Source organism: Peromyscus maniculatus, chromosome X (genome assembly GCF_049852395.1).
Source record: "Peromyscus maniculatus bairdii isolate BWxNUB_F1_BW_parent chromosome X, HU_Pman_BW_mat_3.1, whole genome shotgun sequence".
Taxonomy (NCBI): domain Eukaryota; kingdom Metazoa; phylum Chordata; class Mammalia; order Rodentia; family Cricetidae; genus Peromyscus; species Peromyscus maniculatus.
In genome coordinates, this window is record NC_134875.1 from 119,571,505 (window position 1) to 119,595,647 (window position 24,143).

The 24,143-nt window shown below is 40.4% G+C and overlaps 1 protein-coding gene across 4 annotated transcripts in view; it reads right to left on the reverse strand.

The window, feature by feature from the left end:
- The window catches only part of Frmpd4 (FERM and PDZ domain containing 4), a 623,066-nt gene that overhangs the window by 218,815 nt on the left and 380,108 nt on the right, over window positions 1-24,143 (reverse strand). For all 4 annotated transcript variants that reach the window (XM_076562913.1, XM_006973177.4, XM_076562914.1 and 1 more), the window contains one exon: window positions 9,226-9,342. In XM_076562913.1, the coding sequence (XP_076419028.1) occupies window positions 9,226-9,342 (117 nt within the window). The remainder of the gene's footprint in view (window positions 1-9,225; window positions 9,343-24,143) is intronic.

Below are 24,143 nucleotides of genomic sequence, written 5' to 3' on the forward strand. Positions count from 1 at the left end.
AGAGAAGTTATCGTATAAAGGCTTGGCAGGGACTAGAGCCTCCCATCATTTTGGAGGAAACAGTGAGGTGCTCTGGCAGGACCCTCCTCTGTCACTTGCTCTCCACCTCCTTTAATGAAAGAGGGCAAACAACAATGGAAAGCCACCTGCCCCAAAGGTGATTCTCAAGTTCAGCCAGTCCATTTTGCCAGCAACACCGACTTAGAATTTGGCACAGGCCAGCGTTGCTGCATGTGAGCCAGACATAGGCAGTGACATGAAAATTTCTCTCTCTTCAAGGGCTGGCTCAATCCAGACAAAAGGTTCAAAGGTGAGTCAAAGAATCAAGGGTGCCAGGCAGCCCCAAGCTAGGATTTCAATTACAGGCTGTGATAGAAATCTGCTTGCCCAGGTGCTGCTTCTTTTCACAGGCCAGCCAGCCAAATGGACTTGGTGAGCCTCCTTATGTAGACCCCTAGGGCTACAGTCAGCATAGGAGAAGAAGAGGTGACCCCGGGCTTGGAACTAACCTGTTTTCTCACAGCTTGACCCACACATGTGGGCCCCAACTCTGCTGTGGTCAGGTGGCCCCAGGAGCTTTGGGTAATTAAAATACCATGTGATCCTTTGATCTGCTAGGTAAAAAAGCCAAGAGTTTCAGGCGTTTGTCCCCAGTGAAGGCCACATCAAGTGCACTAGCAAAGTTTCAAGACAAAACTGAAACAAGCTGGGTACAGGAAAAGTCTACTTAGGCAGAGCTCCTGGCCTCTATGCCAAGTTAGATCTGAATGATAGTGTCAATTCTGAGCCTTCCTGTTAAAGCCCTTCCATTGGCTCAGAAAACCTCCTTTCCAGCTGGGAGCAGCAATTATTAACTCAGCAGATAGGTGCTTTGTCAGATTCAGAAGAAAACAAATCTGCTCCTAGGAAGGGAATCAGCAGCCTTAATGGCAGCCCCGGAAGCATGTGCATTGAGGGAACATAATCACCTTTCATTTCATGTAATGACACCATCACGTTGACTTTGTTCCTACCGTTCCCAAATTACAGTATGCCTCCCTCCCCGTGACTAGATGCTTGAAATCCTAAAGAATTTGTTGAACAGAATGCCATTTGTACTTGCCATGAGGCAATTACTGACTTTCTCGGCAGAACTCACTGTGTATATTTTGTATTCTATTTCATAATTCCTCATCAAGCAAGAGAGAAAGGAAAAAGGCAAGAAAAAAAGAAAGAAAGAAAGAAAGAAAGAAAGAAAGAAAGAAAGAAAGAAAGAAAGAAAGAAAGAAAGAAAAAGAAAGGAAGGAAGGAAACGAAAGAGGGAAGGAAACGAAGGAAGGAAGGAAGGAAAGAAGAAAGAAAGGAAGAGGAAAAGAAAGCAAGCCAACAAATCAACAAATAAAGTATAGAAGTGTAGTGCCTCACCAACAACATATTGTTAGTTCCTCTTTTTATTTTGGTATTTTAAAACTGTATACAATAACACTCAGATACCATAAACAAATCTCTCTCTCTCTCTCTCTCTCTCTCTCTCTCTCTCTCTCTCTCTCTCTCTCTCTCTCTCTCTCTCTCTCTGTGTGTGTGTATGCCTGTGTAGGCCAGAGCTTAGCGATTGATCTCTTCTCAGTCGCTTGCCATCTTGATTTGGAAACAGGCACTCTCACTGAACATGAGCTCCCAGTTAGGCTGGAGAGGTTGTCTCTGTCTCCGCAGCCATAGGATTACAAGTGTATACCAACAAACCGACACTCTGCTTAGTTTTTACATGGATCCTGGGGATCAGATGTGGGTCACCATGCTTGCAAGGCAAGCACTTAGCCTGTTGACTGAGCTATCTCCTCAGACCCACAACTTTCTTAATTCCCTCCATGGGTACGACTTTTCATTTCTGCTGAGACCTCTAGAACTATGTTGCCAGAAACTGAGGGTAACAACATGTATAATCTAACCAGATATATTTGGCCTTTGCTGGATGTTAAACATGTAGGTTTGATAGAGTAGGAAATTAATACCTGAATTACATTGAAATACATTACAGTACAAAGAATGGCAACAAGACCACAACATCTACATACAACTGTATGACTGAACTCTTAACATTTGACAGGAATTTTTATAGAGAGAAAAGTTTAAGGGCATTTATCACAGAGTAACAGGGAAAGAGCTCCAACCACAAAAGAAGCCAGAGTCTTATAAAACCTTGGAAGAAAAATGTTGCAAGAATAGCCCTGCAGCTACCAAATAGTGTTTGCAGACAATCAATTACTTCTTCTCTCCTTGGAATATTTGAATTAGAACAGATAAATTCTAGAGGGAAGGCTGGGGGCTTTCATAGGTGCATAAGGTGAGGTCTCTGTTTATGATTTCTGTGATGACCAAATCCTATCTCCTTGAGTTGGTCATGTTCTGCTGGAATCGATAAGAAAGCAGGGAGGAAATACAAGCTACTTGCATTTATTCATATAATTCTCTCCTGGAGACAGATGAGCTGAAAATACATTTCCGTTGACCAGTGGAAAGATAAGAGATTGGCAGATAGGGATGGCTCAACAATTTCCAAGTTGGGCCAAGCCCAAACTGGAGAACAAAGTGGAAGTTTCCTCAGCTCATTACTAACTCCACTATTCAGGATTCAGAATTGAATTCTATTGCATTAAGGAGACAGTAGTTCTGTTTAATTACCCACCATGGGAATTGCTGGTAGAATAATAGAATGGTGTGTCTTATCCAATAAACACACACAGAGACACTATTTTTTTTTTTTTTGCACATACAGGGTAAAGGTGGTTAAAGCCAAGGTCCATGGGGAAAAGTCTCCCAAATTTGAACTTATAAAACCAGCCCATATATCATATAGCTTAGAAATGATTCTTTAGTCTCTTCTCCAACCTCCTATCTCAACTGACTGCTTCAACTTCACTCATGGTCCTTTCTCTTGCCAGCTGACTCATATTTATTTTGTTTACGCTTTAATATTTTCTGCTAGATATTCAAACTGAAGTACCAGCTTTATGAATCACCCATGCACTAAGCTTTCCGACTTTACAGTAGTCACACAAGCTTGTTCTTACTCCATTAAAAACTAAAGAGAAAATAATATAAAGTACTCCCTACTCACCATGAAACTTAAGTATCTGTACAGAAACTAAAGTATTCATGGTTCCATTGAAAATTATGGTCAAACTCTCAGGAGAGTGAAGGCCTTGTCAATAACTTTCATTTCTGACATCTCCATCAAAAATCTTACATTCATCCCTCCTTGGGGGCCTCCATTGCTTCTAAAGCCAGATCTATTATTACCCTTTATATTTCCACTGAACTCTGAGATTCTCTGAAACAACAATTTGTCTTACATGTCTAGGCAACTTTAGCAGTTATTGGTGCATAATAAATACTGAGTATAAACCAAGGAAAGCTTTAGAAGGAGGCATGTGACCAGATTTAAGTTTATGGGTCCCGGCTGCTGAATGGGGAGGGGTATGTTTTATACAGATGGAGATAAAATTAGGTAACCACCAGAGAGGGAGTCAAAGTCATAGGATACAGGGACTCAAAGAACTGAATCCTTAGACTCTAATGGTATGGGTGCAAGCATGAATTGGAATAGGAATAAGATATGACATTCCAGTTCCTGAGACACTTAACTTTTTTTGCAAGTGAGAAAAAGAGTCTCTGTTGGCATTGACCTTCTCAGAGGACTGGTTGTCAATTACATGAAATCTTATGCCATAGAAGAATATTCTTAATGTTAGTAGTGTGTTATTTAGAATAAATTATCTTGTTTTATCCCAACCAGAATACTTTGAGAAGAAAAAGAGGGGCTACAAGTAAGTAATTATTTCAAAAAAAAAAAAAAAACATAAATGAGGAATGAGTCAGCACAGAATGGCTGACAGTGGATGTCCAAGGAACTGAAAAAGTAAACAGTGATATAATAAGTTATATACTTATTTCTATTAGACTGTCTTTGCCTTTGCCTTGGAGAGCTTGTTTGTATCTGTTTGTCTGTAGGCTTGTGTGTCTACCTCCACTCAGCTTATATGATGGCCTTCATATGTGCCTGTGCCTACCTGCACCTGCCTGCCTAAGTGATTTGCCTGGAAGGAATAAAATGTATTTTATCTGCCCAAGGCTCTTCACAATCTTGTCCATCTCCCAGCCTTCCATGGGCCTCTTGCTTTCTTTGCATCAAAGCATGCAACCTCACAACATGGCTGGTGGTTTATGTTCACTGATTATAAAACATCTATATCTATATTTTATACATAAACCATTATTTATACTAGCATCTATATTGTATCCATCCATCTGCATTGATTTCTGTGTCCATATCTATTTTCACAACTATATATGTATCAATACCCATCTCTATAGACACCTAGACTTATGGATCATTGATGCTGTTATAATGATAATAATTTCAGCTATCTTGCTTTGTTCCTGTGTGTTTCTTATTCTATTCACCTTTCCCTCTCTTAGACAGTTCTCACTATGATATACTGTCCTAAGCTTCTTTCCTTTCCATGTAGTTTCTAAATTCTTTTATGCTTCTATCCCGTCCTCAGGCCTGCTCTCTCTCCTAATTCGTAATAATAAGTATTGAAAAACTTTTATTTTGTATTGTGTTAAGTTTCCTTCAAGTTTGTGTTTTTGGGACAACGTAGGCCTTCAGCTCTATTCCTTTGGCCATCACCCTCCAAGTGTTGAAATTATAGGCACTCGCCACAGAGCCCAGCTTGTCATATTTCTTTAAAAATGCTCACTGTTCCCCAAACACTGCACTTCAGGTTGGTGGTGCAGCTCCATGATAACATGTTCACATGTGTGAAAACATTGATTCCATCATTGGTACCACTAAAATAAATCTGTAATTCAGATGTCTCTATGAATGTAGCAATGTAAGTGGTCCTTTCTAAACACAATGAATTCTAATTCAGCAAATGTATGTGCCTTTGGGAATGCCACATGATTAGTCTATGTTTTATCATCAGGAAGATGGTAATATAGTTCCAGTGCTGAGGCCAAATAAAAGAATCAGGTGCAGAAAACTGCTTCAGTGTAGCTGCCATAGCTATTCTGTGGAATTATCTGGGTGCATCTGAAACTTTGTTTCCAGACTTTACCCCAGGCTCAGGCATCAGGATCTTATTGCTTCTTAAACTATGCTAATATGTAGGAAAGGTTAAAAATTACTAGTTTCCAAAGTATGAGATGCCATACAAGTGTATATGAGGATCAGTACCTTTCATTTCATTTGTTTTACCTTGTGTGTACTGGTGTGTGCTTGCATGTGTGTCTGTGTATCATGTACATGCCTTGTGCCCACAGAGGCCAGAAGGGAGCACTGGATCCTCTGGAAATGGAGTTATAGAAGATTGTGGGCCACCAATTGGGTGCTAAGAATAAAATCCATGTTCTCTAGAAGAATAGCAGATGTTTTTACCTACTGAGCCATCTCTTTAGCCCCTTCTTCATTTTTCATCCCCATGGATCAATAAGACCTTATGGAAAATAGTCTATCATCTCTATTCTAAATAATGGGAAATGATACATGTAGATGAAACTTAAAATTTGGAGTATCTTAGGCCATGTACTGCAAGACCCATAATGAAAGAATTCTCTCATTATTTAGCTATCAGACTGCAACTTTGAAATACACAAAGCCTGATTCCTCCTACCATTTTGTCTGATGCAGATATTATATGCATCCTAAGAAAAGATTAAGAAAAAACCTCAATGTCCTTCAAAAGATATGTAAACAAGTGAAAAAAATAAATGCAAAGGGGCTAATTACTAACCATACATCAGTTTCCCAGTTGTCCTTTTAACTAAGAATGCTAACGAAAACAGAAATACTCTGTAGTGTAAACCTGGGCTCTCCAAAAACTGATAATTACAGCTTCTCCCTGTAATGGCCATAACTCAGTAGGTAGAGGGATTCTCATTATTTATCAGACTCATTAGTGATAGGGAAAGAACAAGCACTTTCCAAAGGAGTATTATGCTAGACATCTTATGAATTCTCTGAAAGGACTATAGAAGCTTACTTTTTAAGAAAAAAAAAGAACAGTGCTTTGGGAAAATGATGCTGATGGTTTTGGTTTTGAAACCCAGCAGCAATAGCAGCAGCAGTCAGAGGGAGTTCTTTGAGTAACCACTTGTCTCTTATAGTTTGACAGCTGACCTAGAGCAGTAGAAAGCTTAAATTGACACATGATCATCCCATATAAATGTTAAATGGAGCTAATGGCAATTCTTAAGGTAGAGCTAGCTAGCCATTATTCCCAGAAGCCCTCACTAGCAAGTCACAGTTTGAGTTACTACCTTTTGAAAGAGTATCTGGAATGTATGTAACCCCCCTAAAAGCCAAATAGGAGGAAAGAAAACTAGACATTAATCATAAAAGTCTGAAATATACCTTTATAAAGTCCCAATTCATGCCTTTAAAAAATACATTTCATTGCCTCATCTTTTTCCAGTTCTGACCGCAAATATCTGGATTACTTTATCTGAACCAACTGAGTGCATCTGTAGCCATGTTGGAAAACAGATGGCATATTATAATATCATACATTGTCTTAACAGAAGAAAGGATTTGGACAAACTATGCAAAACTAGCAGTTAGAATCCAGGGTGTGAGACAAACTACTGGTCTTTTGTTCTTGTCTCTTGGGTGCTCTGAGACTAGGTTCCAAAGACCATACTCGTGCTTCTTTCTCTGGGAGCACAGCCTCCAAAAGGCATAAGGCACTTCTATGTTCCCTGGCATGGGTAATGTTTAAGGGAAACGCAGGTCTTCTCAAGGTGCCCTCAAGAGGCAGTTCCTGGGTTAGCTGTGGACTCAAGAGAGGAGGTCTTCTTCCCTCTGTAGCAATTATGGAGACGAGGAGGGATTTGGATTATAAAGACTAGAAAAGCAGCCACAGCAATCAGTCCTGTGAGTTTTCACTTGGTGTGGGCTTGAGTAAGAAATAGAGAAGACCCCCAAAATCTAGAAAACACCTTTATAAAAATGACCCCCACTCCCATATCATCTTATACTTGCTAATAAATGCATAAGCAGCTTGGCTGAAACAAAGAAAACAGCCTGTGGTAGGAAAAATAATTTTTCTCTTCCTCTCAAATCTCTACTCAATTATAACTGGACTCTGGCCAACTGTGCTTCCTGATTCCAAATCTATTTCACTAATTTCTTGTAATTAAGAATATTTCAGTAGTGTTGGAGAACAAAGAGTCAGACTCGCTGTTTGAAACACACACACACACACACACACACACACACACACACACACACACACACACACTGTAAATGCCATTCTCACCAAACCGCAAAACTGTAAAAATCTAGACGATGACAGCTGCTCTGGAAACCACTCTTGGTAGGATTTTAAAGAGTGAAGCATAGAATCGAACTTTGACCCATCAATTTCAATTTCATATGGCTCTGACATTCCAACTCTAGGTGTAGACTCCAAAGAAGTAAAAACAGGAAGAAAACGTGTGTGTGTGTGTGTGTGTGTGTGTGTGTGTGTGTGTGTGTGTGTGTGTGTGTATTCAACCTAGGGACTTGTATGTGCAGAACAAACACTACCCTCAAACTATACCCACATCAGTGAATCTATTCAACCATGCTCATAGCACCTCTGTTCAGTAGTCAAGTGGTAAAAAAAAATGTAAGTATCCTGTGACAGACGAATTAATAACTGTGGTATATACATTCAGTGGACAATTATCCAGCATTAAAAAAGAATGAATTCTAACACATAATATGAATAAGTTCTTGAAAACGTTATGTAAAATTAAACCAGCCAGATAGAAGAGAACACATATTATATGATTCCACTTAGATGAGGTTCCTAGAATAAGCAAATTTATAGAGATTGAAAAGAGACTGGATACTCTTGGGAGATAAAATCAGGAGAAATAAATACTTATTACTGGATCATACGCAACTTACCAGTGGCCACATCCAACTTCTAGCTTTGATTTTCTCAGGAGAATGAATACAATTAAAGTGGGAACTCAAAGGTACTTGGAAACCATTACTCAAGCAGTTCAATCTCCTCATGTACCTTCTATAGCTTGTGACATTGGCTTATATTGTTCTTAGGCAGACACCATCTTAGAGAGGCAATGCCCTGCTTAGGAGATTTCTTGGAAGGGCTGTGTTGTTTGCTTTTGTGAACTTGACACAAATTGGAGTCATTTGAGGGAATAGAATGTCAATTGAGAAGACACTGTCCACAGATAGACCTGTAGGAAAGTCTACAGCAGCATTTTCTTGACTGGTGGTTAATGTGGGAGTACCCAGATTACTATAGGTAGTGCCATGCCTGGAAGGTGGTCCTGGGTTGTGTAAGAGAATATGCTAAACCAGCCATGGAGAACACTCCAGCAAGCAGCTTTCCTCCATGGTGTCAGCTTCAGTCCCTATTTCCAGGTCCCTGCTTGAGTTCTTGCCCTGACTTCCCTCAGTGATATACTGTGACCTGGAAGTGTAAGGTAAATAATCTCTTTTCTCTTCCAAGTTGCAAACCTTCAGAGTGGTTTAGTTTAGTGCAGCAACAGGAAACAACCGAAGATAAGGGTGATACAAAAGTCATTCAAACGGACAGTGGTAAGTGCATAACACCATGGATGCTACTAAATAATACATCTAAAATGGCTTAAGTAGGAAATTCTGTGATGTATATTCATTTAACACAACCAAAATAAGACTATCATAAAAATCTGTAATCTAAATCAATATATGAACAAAAAATTTATAGCAAGAGGTCAGAAAAATACATAATCTTTTTAGTAGATGACTCAGTAACATTCTTGACCCTTCCTTGAAAATGTTTGAAATAACCAGATTCTACATAATTTTTCAGTTTCAGACAATGGATGCAACTGACCTAATATTTAATAGTGCACACATCTGCTGTGAGCAAGAATTGCCATACTATGGAGGTAATTATCAGTAATCCAGTTATCCAGTCAATAACTCCACATATATGCACATGTAAGCCACCCTAATTAAACTCAGAGAGTTACTAGGAAAAGAAAAAGATAGAAAAGTAAGAAGGGTACATGTTGAGAAGAAGTTTCCAGAGGGAAAGGGCATACAAGAGGGAAATAGAGGGACAATATGATCACAAAACATTCTATACACATATGCAGTCATCTAAGAATAAATAAAACCCTTTTGAACAAAACAAAACTAGAAGAGCATTGGCCAAATTCTTTGGTGTCTTTTTAACCTACTTGATGAAGTAGTCACGGCCATCTCGGTTTGTCATCATCTCCCATCCATAGGGTGGCACCTGGTTCAAGGCCCAGGTTCCTGAGGGAGGCGGCCAGCCCGAAGACTTGGTCCTGTGGCTGGAAACAAAGAGAGCATCATCACCTCTGACTCTTTAACATAAGTTTGAGATCACTGCACAAGAGTTAATGTCTTATTCCTCTAAATTGTGAGCTGTGTGCATAACTGATCATATACCAACTGTAAAGAATGTCTTTGCATCAGATAGCATGCTAGGCATTTTGCATGCAAAGAGCACTTATTTTCTATAGAATCCACATAATGGAAGTACACTCATATACTATATGCATAAGAAACCAATGGGTTAGTAAAATTAAGTAACTTTGTTGTGGGAAACTTTGATCAAAAGTTCTTTGTAGTTCTGACCACAAGAAGCATATTATATATGCTAGATATTTAGGCAGTTCAGGCACATACATAGAGTTCACGTTGTCATATAAAGAAACACACATGAAGATAAGTCAAAGATTTATACTTTTATGAAAAAAAGCAAGGTGGAGTTTCCTGGATTCCTACAACCAAAATAAAAAATATATATTCACAGTAACCACATGCCAAACAAAGTCAGTCATAGAGCAGTAGTTAAACCCTCACTGTTAAGATGCAACAAATATTCACACATTATCTTTTCCACTTTCTAAGGCCCCAAAGTCAATTTGTCTGTCAGTACAGTGAAATATTGGAGAATATTATATATTATATGTTTTCTAAAGGCAAAAGAAACAGCCTATCACTCCTGTGACATTGTGACAGGCAGCATTGCATAGTCACAGTCCATAACTGGAGACCTGTAGCTAGTTTCTGAAATGATCACCAAATGCTGGTTTGTATTCTTCATCCCTGCCTTCCCACAAATGCCCAACACTTGTTCAGTCCTTACCCATGATACTGGAAGGAAGCAAGGAATGTCATTTTAGCCTTAGTCCACATCCCTCATCAGGTGGTTCCTTAGATCAAAGAGAAGTAGCTCATTTGATAGCCAGCCTTAAGATCCTACAGTGGTTCCAAATGCCTGACTGTCACCAACCAAAGTGAGCAGGTAAAGAGTGGTGATGATGTTTGCAGGGGCTCATCATCAGTGCAGCAGCAGCCACCAGAGTCCTTTACACCGAGAGAGAAGCTCTTTCTCTGGTGTGATGAATGAAGAGCAGCCTAGAGAGTGAATGCAGGCTGGGTAGGATTCCACTTGTCACCTGCCTCCCTGGCTTAGTCGTCTTGCTAGGGTGCAACTTGCGCAGCCTTACATGGTGGCTTTCATGCAGCCTTTTGCCCTTTATGGTGAATATCCAAAGCAATACTTCTCTCTTCAATGCCCTTGCTCTGTCACCACATCTGTCCAACCAGTGACTCAACCTGTGTCCAGAGATGCAAGCCCATTTCCTGTGACTCCTCCGCAGGAGAGGAAGATCTGCATAATTTAAACCCCTTTCCATTGCTTTTCCTTAATTTCCTTTCAGTATTGCTACCTCCTCCAATAAAGAGTGAGGATTAAAAGTATTCACAAAATTAATAGGAGTGGTAAATTTAGAATGCCACTATAGCGCCATTTCTTGCTTGTTGACTATTAAAAGAAAATACATGGCCACCTCTTTTGTTTCCCTGGCTTATGCAAATGTCAGCAGTGGCAATTTCCTCTGGTGGTTTTGAAGGAAACAAAAAAAAACTGCTGTTTCCCCCAGGTGAGAGCACACATCAATCTGCTACCCTGAGGTACTATAACAAACAAACAAACACACAAACAAACCCCACAGCAGTTCCCTTTATGCCAGCAGGGATCACCTTTAGAAAGCTCTCTAAGATGGGACCAAGAAAATAAGCTCTTAGAGATGGGAATACAGTCAATTTGGTTGTTTAAAACTTTTCCCTAAAGCTGGAGTAGACTTAGAAGTGACACAAAGACTATTCTTGACTTTGGAAGGGAGCTTATTTACAGAAGGTTATGATTTATTTTGGAATCCTAAATTATATATTGTGTTCCTGTTAACCCTTTTCCTCCAAGGTACACACAAAGGATGCCTTTTTCCCCCTTGATTTTCTGTCCTGGCCCTTTTCCACACACACAACATGAAATACTAATCACCTAAGGAAAGGCACAGGCTCCCTAATACAATTGAAATGTCAAACACAGCATTCTAATGAGGAGCTGCAGGAAGCTTGAATTCTATTTTATTTGCTGAATTTTATTATACATCACATTCTGTCCTGGGCAGTGTGTCCAGAGTGTAGCAAACAACCATTCAGCAAGATGTTTTCAAATAAAGTCTCTGCCTAAAATGAAATGCCAGCACCAGAAACCACTGCTAGACCAGAAACCACTGCTAGATCAGAAACTACCACCAGAACAGAACCACCACACATACTAACTGTGCTTCTCTAGGTCAAGGAGCATCAAAACAAATGATGGACTAATTAAGATCAGACATCCCTACATCTGCCTATTAATGAGTTGACTTAAAATATGTGGGTCACAAAGGCTTCAGTAAAACCCAGCAAATTAAAAGTGGAAGGGGAACAAACCAAGACTCTTGTAAAAGTATCTATCCATGACAGTCTTGAGAAAAAAATCAAGAACAGAGGTCAGAACTAGGGAGGGGCTCCTGTGCAGTATGGTGACTGAGAGACCTGCTTCAATAGTTTGTTTCACCTTGGGAGATAGCAAATCCTCTCTATTAGCTGGAGAAAGGCTCTAGAGACCTCCTTCTTCTGCTCTTATCACAAGGGGTTCACTATTCCCAGGTGGCCTGTTCTTTCACTGCTGGCACAACCTTTTCTAACCAGTATATTCTGTTTTGTGTATTTTAAAACAGGATCTCATTCTGTATCTCAGGCTGTCCTGACATTCACTATGTGGCCTAGGCTGATCTTGAACTCACAGCAATCCTCCTGTCTCATCTTCCTAAGTGCTGGAACTGTAGGCATGAGCCATCATGCCTGGCTATACAAAGAATGGTAAGAGGTAGCCCCTGTGGGACAGCAGAGTGGCTGTTTTGCTTTAACCAATTCAGAAATCCTGTTTAGTTCCTTAGAAGGGGCCAGGCAGCTGTGATAACACTGCAAAACTGACACTGTTTTGGGCAGAAATCTTCATTTGGGGCAATAATGGTCCATGTGGGTGCCTATGAAAGACTCATACCAGTCTTTCTTCTTCTTCTTCTTCTTCTTCTTCTTCTTCTTCTTCTTCTTCTTCTTCTTCTTCTTCTTCTTCTTCTTCTTCTTCTTCTTCTTCTCCTCCTCCTCCTCCTCCTCCTCCTCCTCCTCCTCCTCCTCCTCCTCCTCCTCCTCCTCCTCCTCCTTTTTCTTTGTTCTTAGGCACAATACCAGGGGCATGAGCCATTGTACAATCTCTTCTCTTTGAAGGAGGTTGTACTTTTCTTATCCAAGGGCATATCAAACTCAAGATTGCTCCTGTCCAGCACTAAGCAGGACCCTAGCAGTTCTGTAGAACTTCTACCAGTGTTGCTGATGATGGTATGCTGGTTGGTCTCACTGACATTATTTGTGGCCTGGCATCACCATTTGCAGGGCACTCTATTAAATTAGAAATTTCCATAAATGATTTTTAAGTAGACCTATATCTCATATAACACTCAGGCAATATTGATGTCCACTAGAGGTTAAGACTTGCCAGATTACAAACAGACTCTTCCATTTATTGTCCATAAACTTGAACAAATCACTTGACCTGCCTATCCTCCTCAAGACCTGTTTCTCTCCTATGTAAAAGGACTCATGTTAGTGTAAAAATATTAATTCTGTGTAGTAAACTATGTAGTATGGTGCCTAGTACAGAGTCTAGTGAAAACAATATAGGACTCAGAGTGGAAAAAGAATAAAAGACTCAATCAATGTTCCTTCCCAGTCTTGCAAGAAGAGCCTGAAATAAGCAGTGATCTTTTCCCATAAACTTAGAAGGTGATGAGCTCAACTACTCCAAGGCAGAAGGAATGACAGAAATTTTTTTAACCAGAAACTCTGTGATCTAGGGTACAGAGGGCCAGTTTCTTCTTTTTCCAGGCAAAGCCTTGAGACTCCTTGCAATTCTAATGTTCTGTAACTCCTATCTGAGATCATGGCTGTGTGAACCACTTTCAAACACTTACCTCAGCCTTAAAAATAGCGACCTACATTGTCAGGGCTATTTAAATCATTCCAGAAACTCCTCTAGACTGACTGAACTGGTTTGCAACTTTGAGCTTCACTCATCCATTGTTTGCAACAGACAGAAACTATCCATGAACAAAAAATGATCTTCGTACTTTTTTTTTTTTTGAAATGAGAACATCTATGTATGAATGGGTCAGGCAAAGTTGCAGAACTATTTATGTTATGATGACTGGTAGAAGTAACTGATGCTCTCCTGCTGTGTGTCTGTCTCTAAACTCTGGACTGAATCTCCATGGCCAGTCCATTCTAAGAGTAGTGAGCTCTTAGAAACCACCAGTGGGCAGCCTAGGCTATCTGAGTTTCCTTGGAACAGCCCAGCAGCTCATCATCAGAAAGAGGGCCTAAAGGGCTCTGAAATCAGGTTCCAAAGACTTGAGTCAGGAAGATGTAAATCCTGCCTCTTACATGAATTTACCCTCTGGTAAATCTAAATCTACCTTGATTTCCTCATCTGGGAAAACAATTTATCCTGCACTCTATTTGTCACACTGGGATGATTTTTATCTCCAAAGTAATTTAGTAGTTTCTGGAGACAGTTTTGGTGGTCATAGGTAGGGAAAGGTTGTTATGTCTGTTTTAGTCTAGTGGCTACAGGCCAAGGATGCTGCTAAAGTAGGTTTCCCTAGGGCTGGAGAGATGACTTTAGCACTAAGGGCATTTGCAAAGGACCTACGTTAGCTTCTTAGCAGCCAGACAGTGGGTCACAACTACGATTTGTAGCATAATCCCTCAGTGCTTCTTTCTCACTCTCCTGGGTGCAATGAATACAGGTGTGAGCCAACATACTTTGCTGGGAAACTAGACCTCTGGGCAGACACCACGTTTTATATAGACTGTCTGGGCACAGAAACAGGGGCAGTAGGTTAGAGCCCAACTGGAACCATCCTGAACAAAATGGCTGCTGGCATTAAACAGTGAGTTAGAAGAATGCCCTGCAGCTTTCTACTCCAAGGTCCAAAGGAGTGACAAGAGCTCATGAGCTTCCTTATATATTCAGTAATAATCATATAAGATTGGCAACTAACATTAATCTCATCTTTGAGACTGCGCAGAGAAGTGAATTATTATGTCTGTTTCAAATATGAGAAAACCAAAGACTAATCTATTTGATTATTCATTCTTGCCATTTAGTGGCACTATGAAAACACAACAAAATAAATGTTGACCGAGAATTTGATCATTCTTACTTTTCTGAACTCACAGAAATTATTTTCATATGAACCCAATGGTATGCAGTGTTACATACAGGCTCATAAAATGGGAAGCATTTTCTTACTTATTTTAACCGTCAAGGTTAGTGTTTAGGTGCTGTGTAGCTATGTCCTCCAAATTAAAACCTTCCCTCCTGGAGGGAGGAAAGCAGCTCATTAAGACTCGGACAGTAGATGAAACTTATAAGGCTCAAGAAGTAAAGAAAACTGACAAGTGTCAGGGAGTTCCTAAAACTTCTAAGGTTTCCAAGAGCCTCCCTGAGGTTATGTAAGCAGTAACAATCACCAGAGAGGAGAGACACTTTGATTGGTCAGATGGATACAAATTATGTATGAGGCTCTAGGGATGCAGTATTTCTGAATCATCCCCTATGCTGGGGTAGGCTTTTTGGTGATGGAGCTGCCTTTGAGTTGTCCATGCTATTGTAAAGAACACCTCACTCAAACTCCAGTAAGCAAGCCAATACATTAACTTGTTCACAAAGTTATATTTTGTTGTGATCATTTCTTGGGTGTGTTGTTTGTGTCCTGTGTAGGGTGAATAGATGCTTATATGACATTGGGTTAAGATACCCAAATGCACCAGATGCCTCCAAATATCCTCCAACATCAGCTTGCATTTGAAGCAGCTGGTATTCATGCTTGGTTCTAAGTTCACAAACAAAGGGGATAATGTAAAGGTAAAAGACAAAGAGAGAGAAAAATTAACAATGGAAGATGGACCTAGATAGTTTTTAAATCTCCAAGTTTTGAAGACAGCCATGATCTTTTTGTGCCTAGCATGGTGTACTCTATTGTAGTTGGAAAAGAATCTTTAGTATGACCCCAAGGGAGGCTTGTCCTGTAGTATGTTATCCCCATTGTGTGTAAGAACCTGACTCACAGGTCTGCTAGATGCTATTTATCACACTATCCACACAGACATGGCCTGCATTTGATTGTGTTGTCCTCTACTTCCAAACATCACTGTCTTCTTATGAAGCCTTCAATGTAGCACTAACATATTTTGATTTTACACATCAGGTAGCAGCTTGCTTTCCTATGACCTTTATGGGTAGGCTTTGGTAGGTGCACTTGAGGAAACCTGTGTCATTGAGGTGACTAGAACATCAAAGCCATCCAGACAGAGGCATCCCACCAACCATTTAAAAGATGTTGCTTCTGTTGTGACAAGGAGGACATAGAAGTACAATTAAGAAGTAAAACACAGCTTTAAATACTAATGTCAAGCCTTACAATAGCACATCACCCCAAGTATATTCATCACAAAGTCACTTTAGTTAAGGAGAAATTTATTATGACTCAGGAGCTTAACTACAGTACAATGACATTTGAATGTATATTCTGACAATGGCATTAAACATTTTTCCTGATTAGTTTCATCTGCTCCATTATATGATTTACCAGCCTACACAATCAAACCACTTGTGAGATGACTTTCAGATCAGACCTCTCCCACCCTGTTGGGTGAGCTATGTCTTCTAATCAACTAGGGGAATGAAATCCAGGCTAACTGGTTCTCCTTCCAAAAATAGATGCAAGCAAACCTAAGACTCATTTGGTTTTGATAGGGTCTCTCCCTTTAGCCCAGAACTGATCTGGAATGTCTGGAACTTATTTTGTAGCTCAGAATGGCCTTGAATTATTGGTGATCCTGCTGCCTCAGCCCCCTGAATGCTTGCACTACAAGTGTGAGCCACCATGCTTGATACTAAACCTTGGTTTATTAACATTATTATGTCAGGCCCAGGAAATCTGATGGGACTGAGGGCAGGTGTCTGGAGTAATTGGATGTCACACACAAGAGTCATTATTCAAGTCACATGCAGTTCTACCTTGGATTAGACTTTGGCAAAGTACACTCAAATGTTTTAGATGGCTGAATTCTTCAGAATCTAGAAAGATGGTTATAAGTTATAAGTTGTCTTAAATTGTATGAGAGACCAGGACAGTGAGGTTTCATTGCTCTAGGAGTAAAATATGGGAACAGCAGACATACCAAGTCTTGAGTTCCATTTGATAGAATATGGTCTGCACCTTTTCCTGAGTTTATAGTTGTAACCCCCCCCCCAAGTAAAAATTTGATGCCAAGTGGATACACTAAGCTGCATAGTCACTCTGTGAGGGCAGCGATCATGGTCATCTTTGATGCTATGATTCTGTGTAGTGTTTAAATGTGAATAGAATCAACAAGGAAACACAAGTTCTCCTGTTATATGGTCATAGAATCTTATGCATTAAGACTATAGGTTTTGTCTTATGGACAATAAAAGCAGATAGGGTAAGAACATCAGGTTTACAAATTGTTGCTTGGTAGGCATTGTGCCAGGCACATTCATAGGTTATTGCTTCTTCCTTGTCACAACAGTTCAAAAGGACATGTTAAAAGCTTAATTATTAAATAGGAGATACAGCCCACCCACCTACATATAAAAGATCCAGGTTCAATCCCAGCACTACCCTCCCCCAAAAGTTAATTATTAAGGCTGGGTATGTAGCTCAGTTAGTAGAACGTGACCTAGCATGCAGGAAGGCCTAGGTTCAATTCCCAGCACTGCATAAATAGTGTGTGGTGGTGTTTGAATGTAAATCATAGGACCCAGGAGGTGGAGTTAGGAAGCTTGGGGGTTCAAGGTCATTCTTAGCTATATAGTAAGTTTGAGAATAGCCTGAATTAAAGAAAACATTGCTGATAGAAATTTTCACCTATGAAAACTATGGACTATATTAAGCATCATGTTGGGGTGTGGTAAGGACCACTGTAATTTAGGTCATCAAACACAGTTGCTATCACTACTTTTTCATGGATATCTTAACACCTGTAACAAATATTGAGTGACTAGTTTATAACACATGTAGTTCTGAGTGCTGGAAAATTATGTGTAAAGAAGTGGGCTGGGGAGATGTCTCTGTGTGTAAGAACACTTGCTCTGTAAGCATCAGGACCTGAGTTTGACTCTCCAGCATCCACATAAAAAGCCAGGCATGGGATTGTCTATTACCCTAGGACTGGAGAAAGGAGCTAGCATAGCCCAAATGGCAAGCTTCTGTTCTGTTAGAGACCTTGAGTAAGGAAAAGAAGGTGGAGCACAATAGAGGAAGACTCCTGATATCTTGTTCTGGCTCTGGTCTCTGGGTGTATTTGCATAAGTGCACACACCCACACACTCACAAGTATATACCACACACCACACATGTACATATGCACAAACACACAAACCCACAGGAATCAGAAAACAAAATAGAAAAGGAAAACCAGAACTGCTGACTCAAAAAATAAGCAGCCACAATCACCTCACCCAGATTTTCCCAGCCTAGCATCCTCCTGAGTTTTTATAAAGCCATTTACTGACCTCCCTATCATTCTCTGAACATACACTTTCTATGTCCATGTTTTCTAGTTTTTGTTCATGCCATTTTCTTTCACTTGAATGCTCTGTTAATCTACACCAATCTCCCTATTTCATTCCATAGCTGTTCAAAATTGATGCACCTTGCCAAACCCTTATGAAAGTCTCAAATGAACAGAAAGCAACTTCTGAATATTCTTGTCCTCCCATGATGACCTGTGTGCTCATGAGTAGTCTTGGTGTTCATGATGGCAATAAGGAGGGAGCTTCTACCTTATATAGTTACTGAATACTGTGTGTTCAAGCCCTGGAGAGTAACATCAAGAAAAATGTTTCCTAGCCGGGCGGTGGTGGCGCACGCCTTTAATCCCAGCACTCGGGAGGCAGAGCCAGGCGGATCTCTGTGAGTTCGAGGCCAGCCTGGTCTCCAAAGTGAGTTCCAGGAAAGGCGCAAAGCTACACAGAGAAACCCTGTCTCGAAAAACCAAAAAAAAAAAAAAAGAAAAATGTTTCCTGCACCCTACACTTAGCAATGCTAAGTATCTGCTTGTTAATATGTTCATTGTAACAACTTCAGTTAGAAAGATTTCTTTTTTGTCTACTATATCTATGCTTGTTAGGTTTTGCCAAGTGGAAACAAATTAGAGGCACGTGGGAGGAGAGAACTTTAAAGAAATATCCCTATCAGATCAACCTATGAACATTTCTGTGTGACATTTTCTTGATTGTTGATTGACGTGTGAGGGCCTGTCCTTCTGTGGGCAATACCACCACTGGACAAGTGGTCCTGCCTGGATGGAGTAAGAAAGCAAGTTGAACAAGGCATGGGGAGCAAACTAGTAAGCAGCATTCTTGCCTGGTTCCTGCCTCTGCTCCTATTTGAGTATCTATTCTGATTCCCCTTGGTGATAGACTGGCAATGAAAGAGCCCTTAAGATCCAGCAACAATAACCCTTTAATTTTCCTTGTTGTTAACAAATGACATCTATATCTTTGCTAGAAGAGAGATCACAGATGGACATGAGACCTCCCATGATTCCTCCCCTTAAGTTCAGCAATGGACAACCAACTCTGAAATAGCTACTCCTTTTTACATTAATAGCATGTGTAGGATTTGGCAACTGAACACAGTACAATAATAGCACTTGTTTGAATGAATGAGTAGTTGTCAAGTTGATGGAATTCTTTAAGTAGAGCAATATGACAGTGAGCAGGCAGGCAGATCTAGGATTTTTAAGCCTACAAGGCCAACACTGTGCTCAGTAGAACACATTCCTAGAAGCCCCTTGCTATTGTAAAGATAACAAGTCAGAAATCTCAAGGGAAATAAAAGGGTTCAAGTCTAAACCTTAGTAATGGTCAACTTTTTGTGCTGACCAATTTCTTTGATGTAAGGTTATTTTCGTTTTGATAGCTCAAAGTACTTGAGGCAGGATATGGCTCTTCATAGAAAATGAGTTCATAGTCTTAACTAGACCTGCCTGTTTCTCCTTATTTTGAGAAATTTCAATCACATAGAAACATTAAAAGCAGAGTCCAATAAACATCCTTGATTTTTTGTTTGTTTGTTTTCCCCAGATACAGAATGTCTCTATGTAACCATGGCTAGTCTGGGCTTCTTTTGTTTGTTTGCTTGTTTGCTTGTTTGTTTGTTTGTTTGTTGATACAGGGTTTCTCTGTGTAGTTTTGGTGCCTGTCTTGGATCTCGTTCTATAGACCAGGCTGGCCTTGAACTCACAGAGATCCACCTGCCTCTGCCTCCTGAGTGCTGGGATAAAAGACATGTGCCACTGTTGCCTGGCATGGCCTGGGATTCTGTATGTAGACCAGGCTGACCTCAAACTCAGAAATCTACCTTTCTTGTCTTCCGGACTACTGGAATTAAAGACATGTGACACTATGACTGACCAACAAACTCTGTGTTCTTCAGTCCTGATCTCTGTTTCTGAACTAGAGTGATGTCTTAGGAAGGAAGTGGGTCTTGCTGCTCTTCCAGAAGACTAAAATTCCAGAAGAATATATCAGGTGGCTTACAATCACCTGTGTTGATATTTTATCTGTGTACCCTAATAAAGTTTATCTGAGGATCAGAGGAAAAAGCCAGTCAGTATAGTAAACATAGAGGTCAAGCAATGATAGAACATGCCTTTAATTCTATCATTTGGAAGGCAGAGATCCGTTTGGATCTCTATGAGTTCAAGGCCACACTGGGAACAGAGCCAAGCATGGTGGTATATACCTTTAATCCTAGCACTAACCATAGAGGTCTGTACAGACAGACAGGAAGTGGTATAGTTGGGCTGAGAGAGGAAGTGAGATGCAGAACAGAAAGGCATATAGGCATTGGTATACAGGAAGTAGGTCTCTTTGGTGGAGGATCTCCAAGTGGTAAGACCGTGGCGGGCTTCTTTCTGCTTTTTTTATCTCTCAGTTTTCCACCCCAATGTCTGTTTCTGGGTTTTTATTAATAAGACCATTTACCATTTTGTCCTACAACTACCTGTAATTTTAGCAGTTTATGTAGCTTCAGGGGCTCTCACACTCTCATGTGGCCTCCATAGGTACCTGGACATATGTACACACATATACATGTAGACAAACATCTGTGTGTGTGTGTGTGTGTGTGTGTGTGTGTGTGTGTGTGTGTGTGTGTGTGTGTGTGATAAATCTTCATTTTTTAAAAAAAGATCTTTGGCTCTTTTTTTTTTTTTTTTGGTTTTTCGAGACAGGGTTTCTCCGTGTAGCTTTGCGCCTTTCCTGGAACTCACTTGGTAGCCCAGGCTGGCCTCAAACTCACAGAGATCTGCCTGCCTCTGCCTCCCGAGTGCTAGGATTAAAGGTGTGCGCCACCACCGCCCGGCGATCTTTGGTTCTTATGGGGGATGATTTTACACCTCTGACCCCAGGACCACCTGTCAATGGCTAGTGGGTGTTAGATGTCTCTCCTGGTGCCAATTAAAGAAAGACAATGATACTGATAATTATCTTATAGAGCACGAAGTGACTCCTCACAGGAGACCCCTCCTGCTCCAAATAACAGCAGTGAAGAGCCTGAGCAGTTCTGACCTACCAAATTAATGGTAATGACAGTGCCACATGTACCATATCCCCTTTCCTTATTCATTTAGCTTTTGTTTGTATCTCACCCTTACTCCTTTAATACCATATCTCTACCTGAAACATCAGATTGCAACCATAATATGTCACTCTGAATCCACAGGATCAGTCTCTTTTAAAACTGCAATAATACATCCATTAGGTTGTATAATGCTATAATATCATTGAATGTATAGGCCATGTCCAAATCTTCCAATTACTCTAATAACATTCTTTTGAAGTGGTTGTTTGAATCAGCATCAAATCAAGTTTGATGCTTTGCATTTACGTTTCTTGTCTTTCTTTAATGATGTTTTAAAAGTGCAAAGGTGTTAATACTTCATGAAGTAGAAATGTGGTTTTGTACTTCAAATACCAGTAATAATGATGTTGGTTTGTAAACCATGAAGTGATGATGAACATTTGTAAACCATGGTTATTCAAAAATACATACTGAAGCACACTGTGTCTGCCAAAGCTAATTGTCAAATATCTACTGTTTGTTAATGGAACTAATGTGCAAGTCATTAGAATGTTTTTATGCAAAGCACATGATAATTGTGGATAATACAAATGGTAAAAAAAAGGGGGGGCCCTACAGATAACATCCAGAACTGTTCAAAGGGCATAATTCAATGGGGACATCAACTGACAGTACATCATCATTCAGATATGGAACATGTGATGGTTAACATAGACTGTGAACTTGACAGGATCCATGAAATGAACCTCTGAACAAGCCCCGGAGGAATTACATTTACTAAGTTAATTTAGGTAGAAAGAGACATCTTAAAAGTTGGTGGCACCATTCTCTGGGTTTGGGTTCCATAGGGAATTAAAAGGAGAAAACTAATGGGACAAGCACATTCATCGCCCTTGGCTTCCTGCTTGCAATGCCATGTGACCTGCTAGCTCAAGCTTCTGCCACCATGCCTTCAACACCATAATGTACTGAACCCTGGAACTGTGAGCTAATGTAAACCGTGGAACTGTGAGCTAATGTAAAGAATCATAGCAGTGGAAAAGTAACTAATAGTGAAAAGAAGGATCCTAGTTTTTAGAATGATGAAGTGGATTGAGTAGAAATCAAAGAACACCCACAGCAACTTGGTGCTTGTGGAAAACCAGCTGGACAGATAAGCAAGAACAGTAGCAACACAATATAGACACTAGAAGAAGGTGTTTGGTCTTGAAGAACAGTCTACTCTGACTGCAAAGCCCCTCAGAGCTGTCTTGATGAACTTGGATCCCAAAGCACAGCCAGGCAAGGCTAGTAAATGCCAGGTACCAATCTATCCCTCCTATCTTTCTTTCTTCCAGAAAAGATCCAATGTGGAAAATGAATCTCTTGCTAGGTGAATTTGGTCTGGCTGATGACACAAGAGAAGATTGGGCCATTTGACTACTCAGCAGAGAAAAACAATGAAAGCATGAAATTAGCAGGCAAATGGATGGAACTAGAAAAAATCATCCTGAGTGAGGTAACCCAAACCCAGAAAGACAGTCATGGTATGTACTCACTCATAAGTGGATACTAGATATAAAATAAAGAACAATCAGCCCACAACCCATAGAACCATGGAGGCTATATATATAGCATAGAGGTCCCTAGGATGACTGTGGCTTATAATAAATTTTGGTTTTACTCAATTATTGAAAAAAAATTAGCCAAACGAATGGAAACACATGAACTATGAACCAAAGGCTGAGGGGGCCCCCAGCTGGATCAGGCCCTCTGAATAGGTGTGACAGTTGATTGGCTTGATCAGTTTAGAAGGCAACTAGGCAGTGGGACGAAGTCCTGTGCTTATTGCATGAGTTGGCTGTTTGAAACCTGGAGCTTATGCAGGGACACTTGGCTCAGTCTGGGAGGAAGGGACTGGACCTGCCTGGACTGAGTCTACCAGGTTGATCGCAGTCCTCGGGGGGAGGATTTGCCCTGGAGGAGGTGGGAATGGGGGGTGTGCTGGGGGTAAGGGGAGGACATGAGAGGGGGGAGAATAGGGAGCCCATGGCTGATATGTAGAACTGAATGGTATTGTAAAATAAAATAAATAAAATTAAAAAAAAAAGAATAAAAAAAAAAGATTGGGCCATTTGAGTTAAGAGAAGATTCCAAGTAGAAACAAAAGTGTTGTGGAGGCCAAGCCTATACAGAGCTACTTTTCTTGCCGTCTCCAAGCATCAATTGAAGAGTGAACTTTCTCAAGGTTCTAAAATGATGCTTATGTATGACATTGCAACACTATGATGTTCTGTCCCTTGGATGTGGGCTGGATATGAGCTAGAATGATTTCTAAGATGTCTTTTGCTCCTAAGTACCTCTTACCTTTAAGATACTACACTCATTCAGTAAATCATTTGACAATGGTGCTAGTCATTATGCAAGGTAGAGCTGTGACAGAAAGAATACTTGTCTTCATGGATCTTAGACTATTGTTGAGGAAGGCAGGAATCATGGCTCACTTGACCTGGACATTGTCCCAGCTCTGGATTCTTTCTTGAACCCTGGACTTAATCAAATCTTCTCGGAAGTGCCTTTGTGTACTAGGAAGAGGTTAATGCAAATACCCACAACTAGACAAAGTGTAGAGAATAAATGTCTGTTGAGTGTTCAGCCATAAATTGGACATACATATCACATCCCTTCCCCCAAAAGCTCAAGGACCACCACAAAAGAGGAGATGGAATGAGATGGAGAGGAGAATTTAAGAGCCAGAGGTAAGGGAGAACTTGGGGGAAACAGTGTCTTCTGGATATGACAGGGGCTCTGCACTCATTAACTCATGGCAGCTGTGGTTGCCTGTATAAGATCAATCCAGCTTAAAAAAATAGTCCAGTATTAAGTGGGGAGTGGGTCACAATCCCCACCCACACCAGAGGAGATATTGACAGTTGATGGTTGCTAAAGTGTAGATAGTTAACTTTCTTTAGGGGAATGGCCTGTAGTAGATAGACAGTCTATGCTCTAATTATGTTCCAACACCCATTAGCATATGGATGGTAGTAACAGGACTTGATGGGTTGTTTAAATAAATA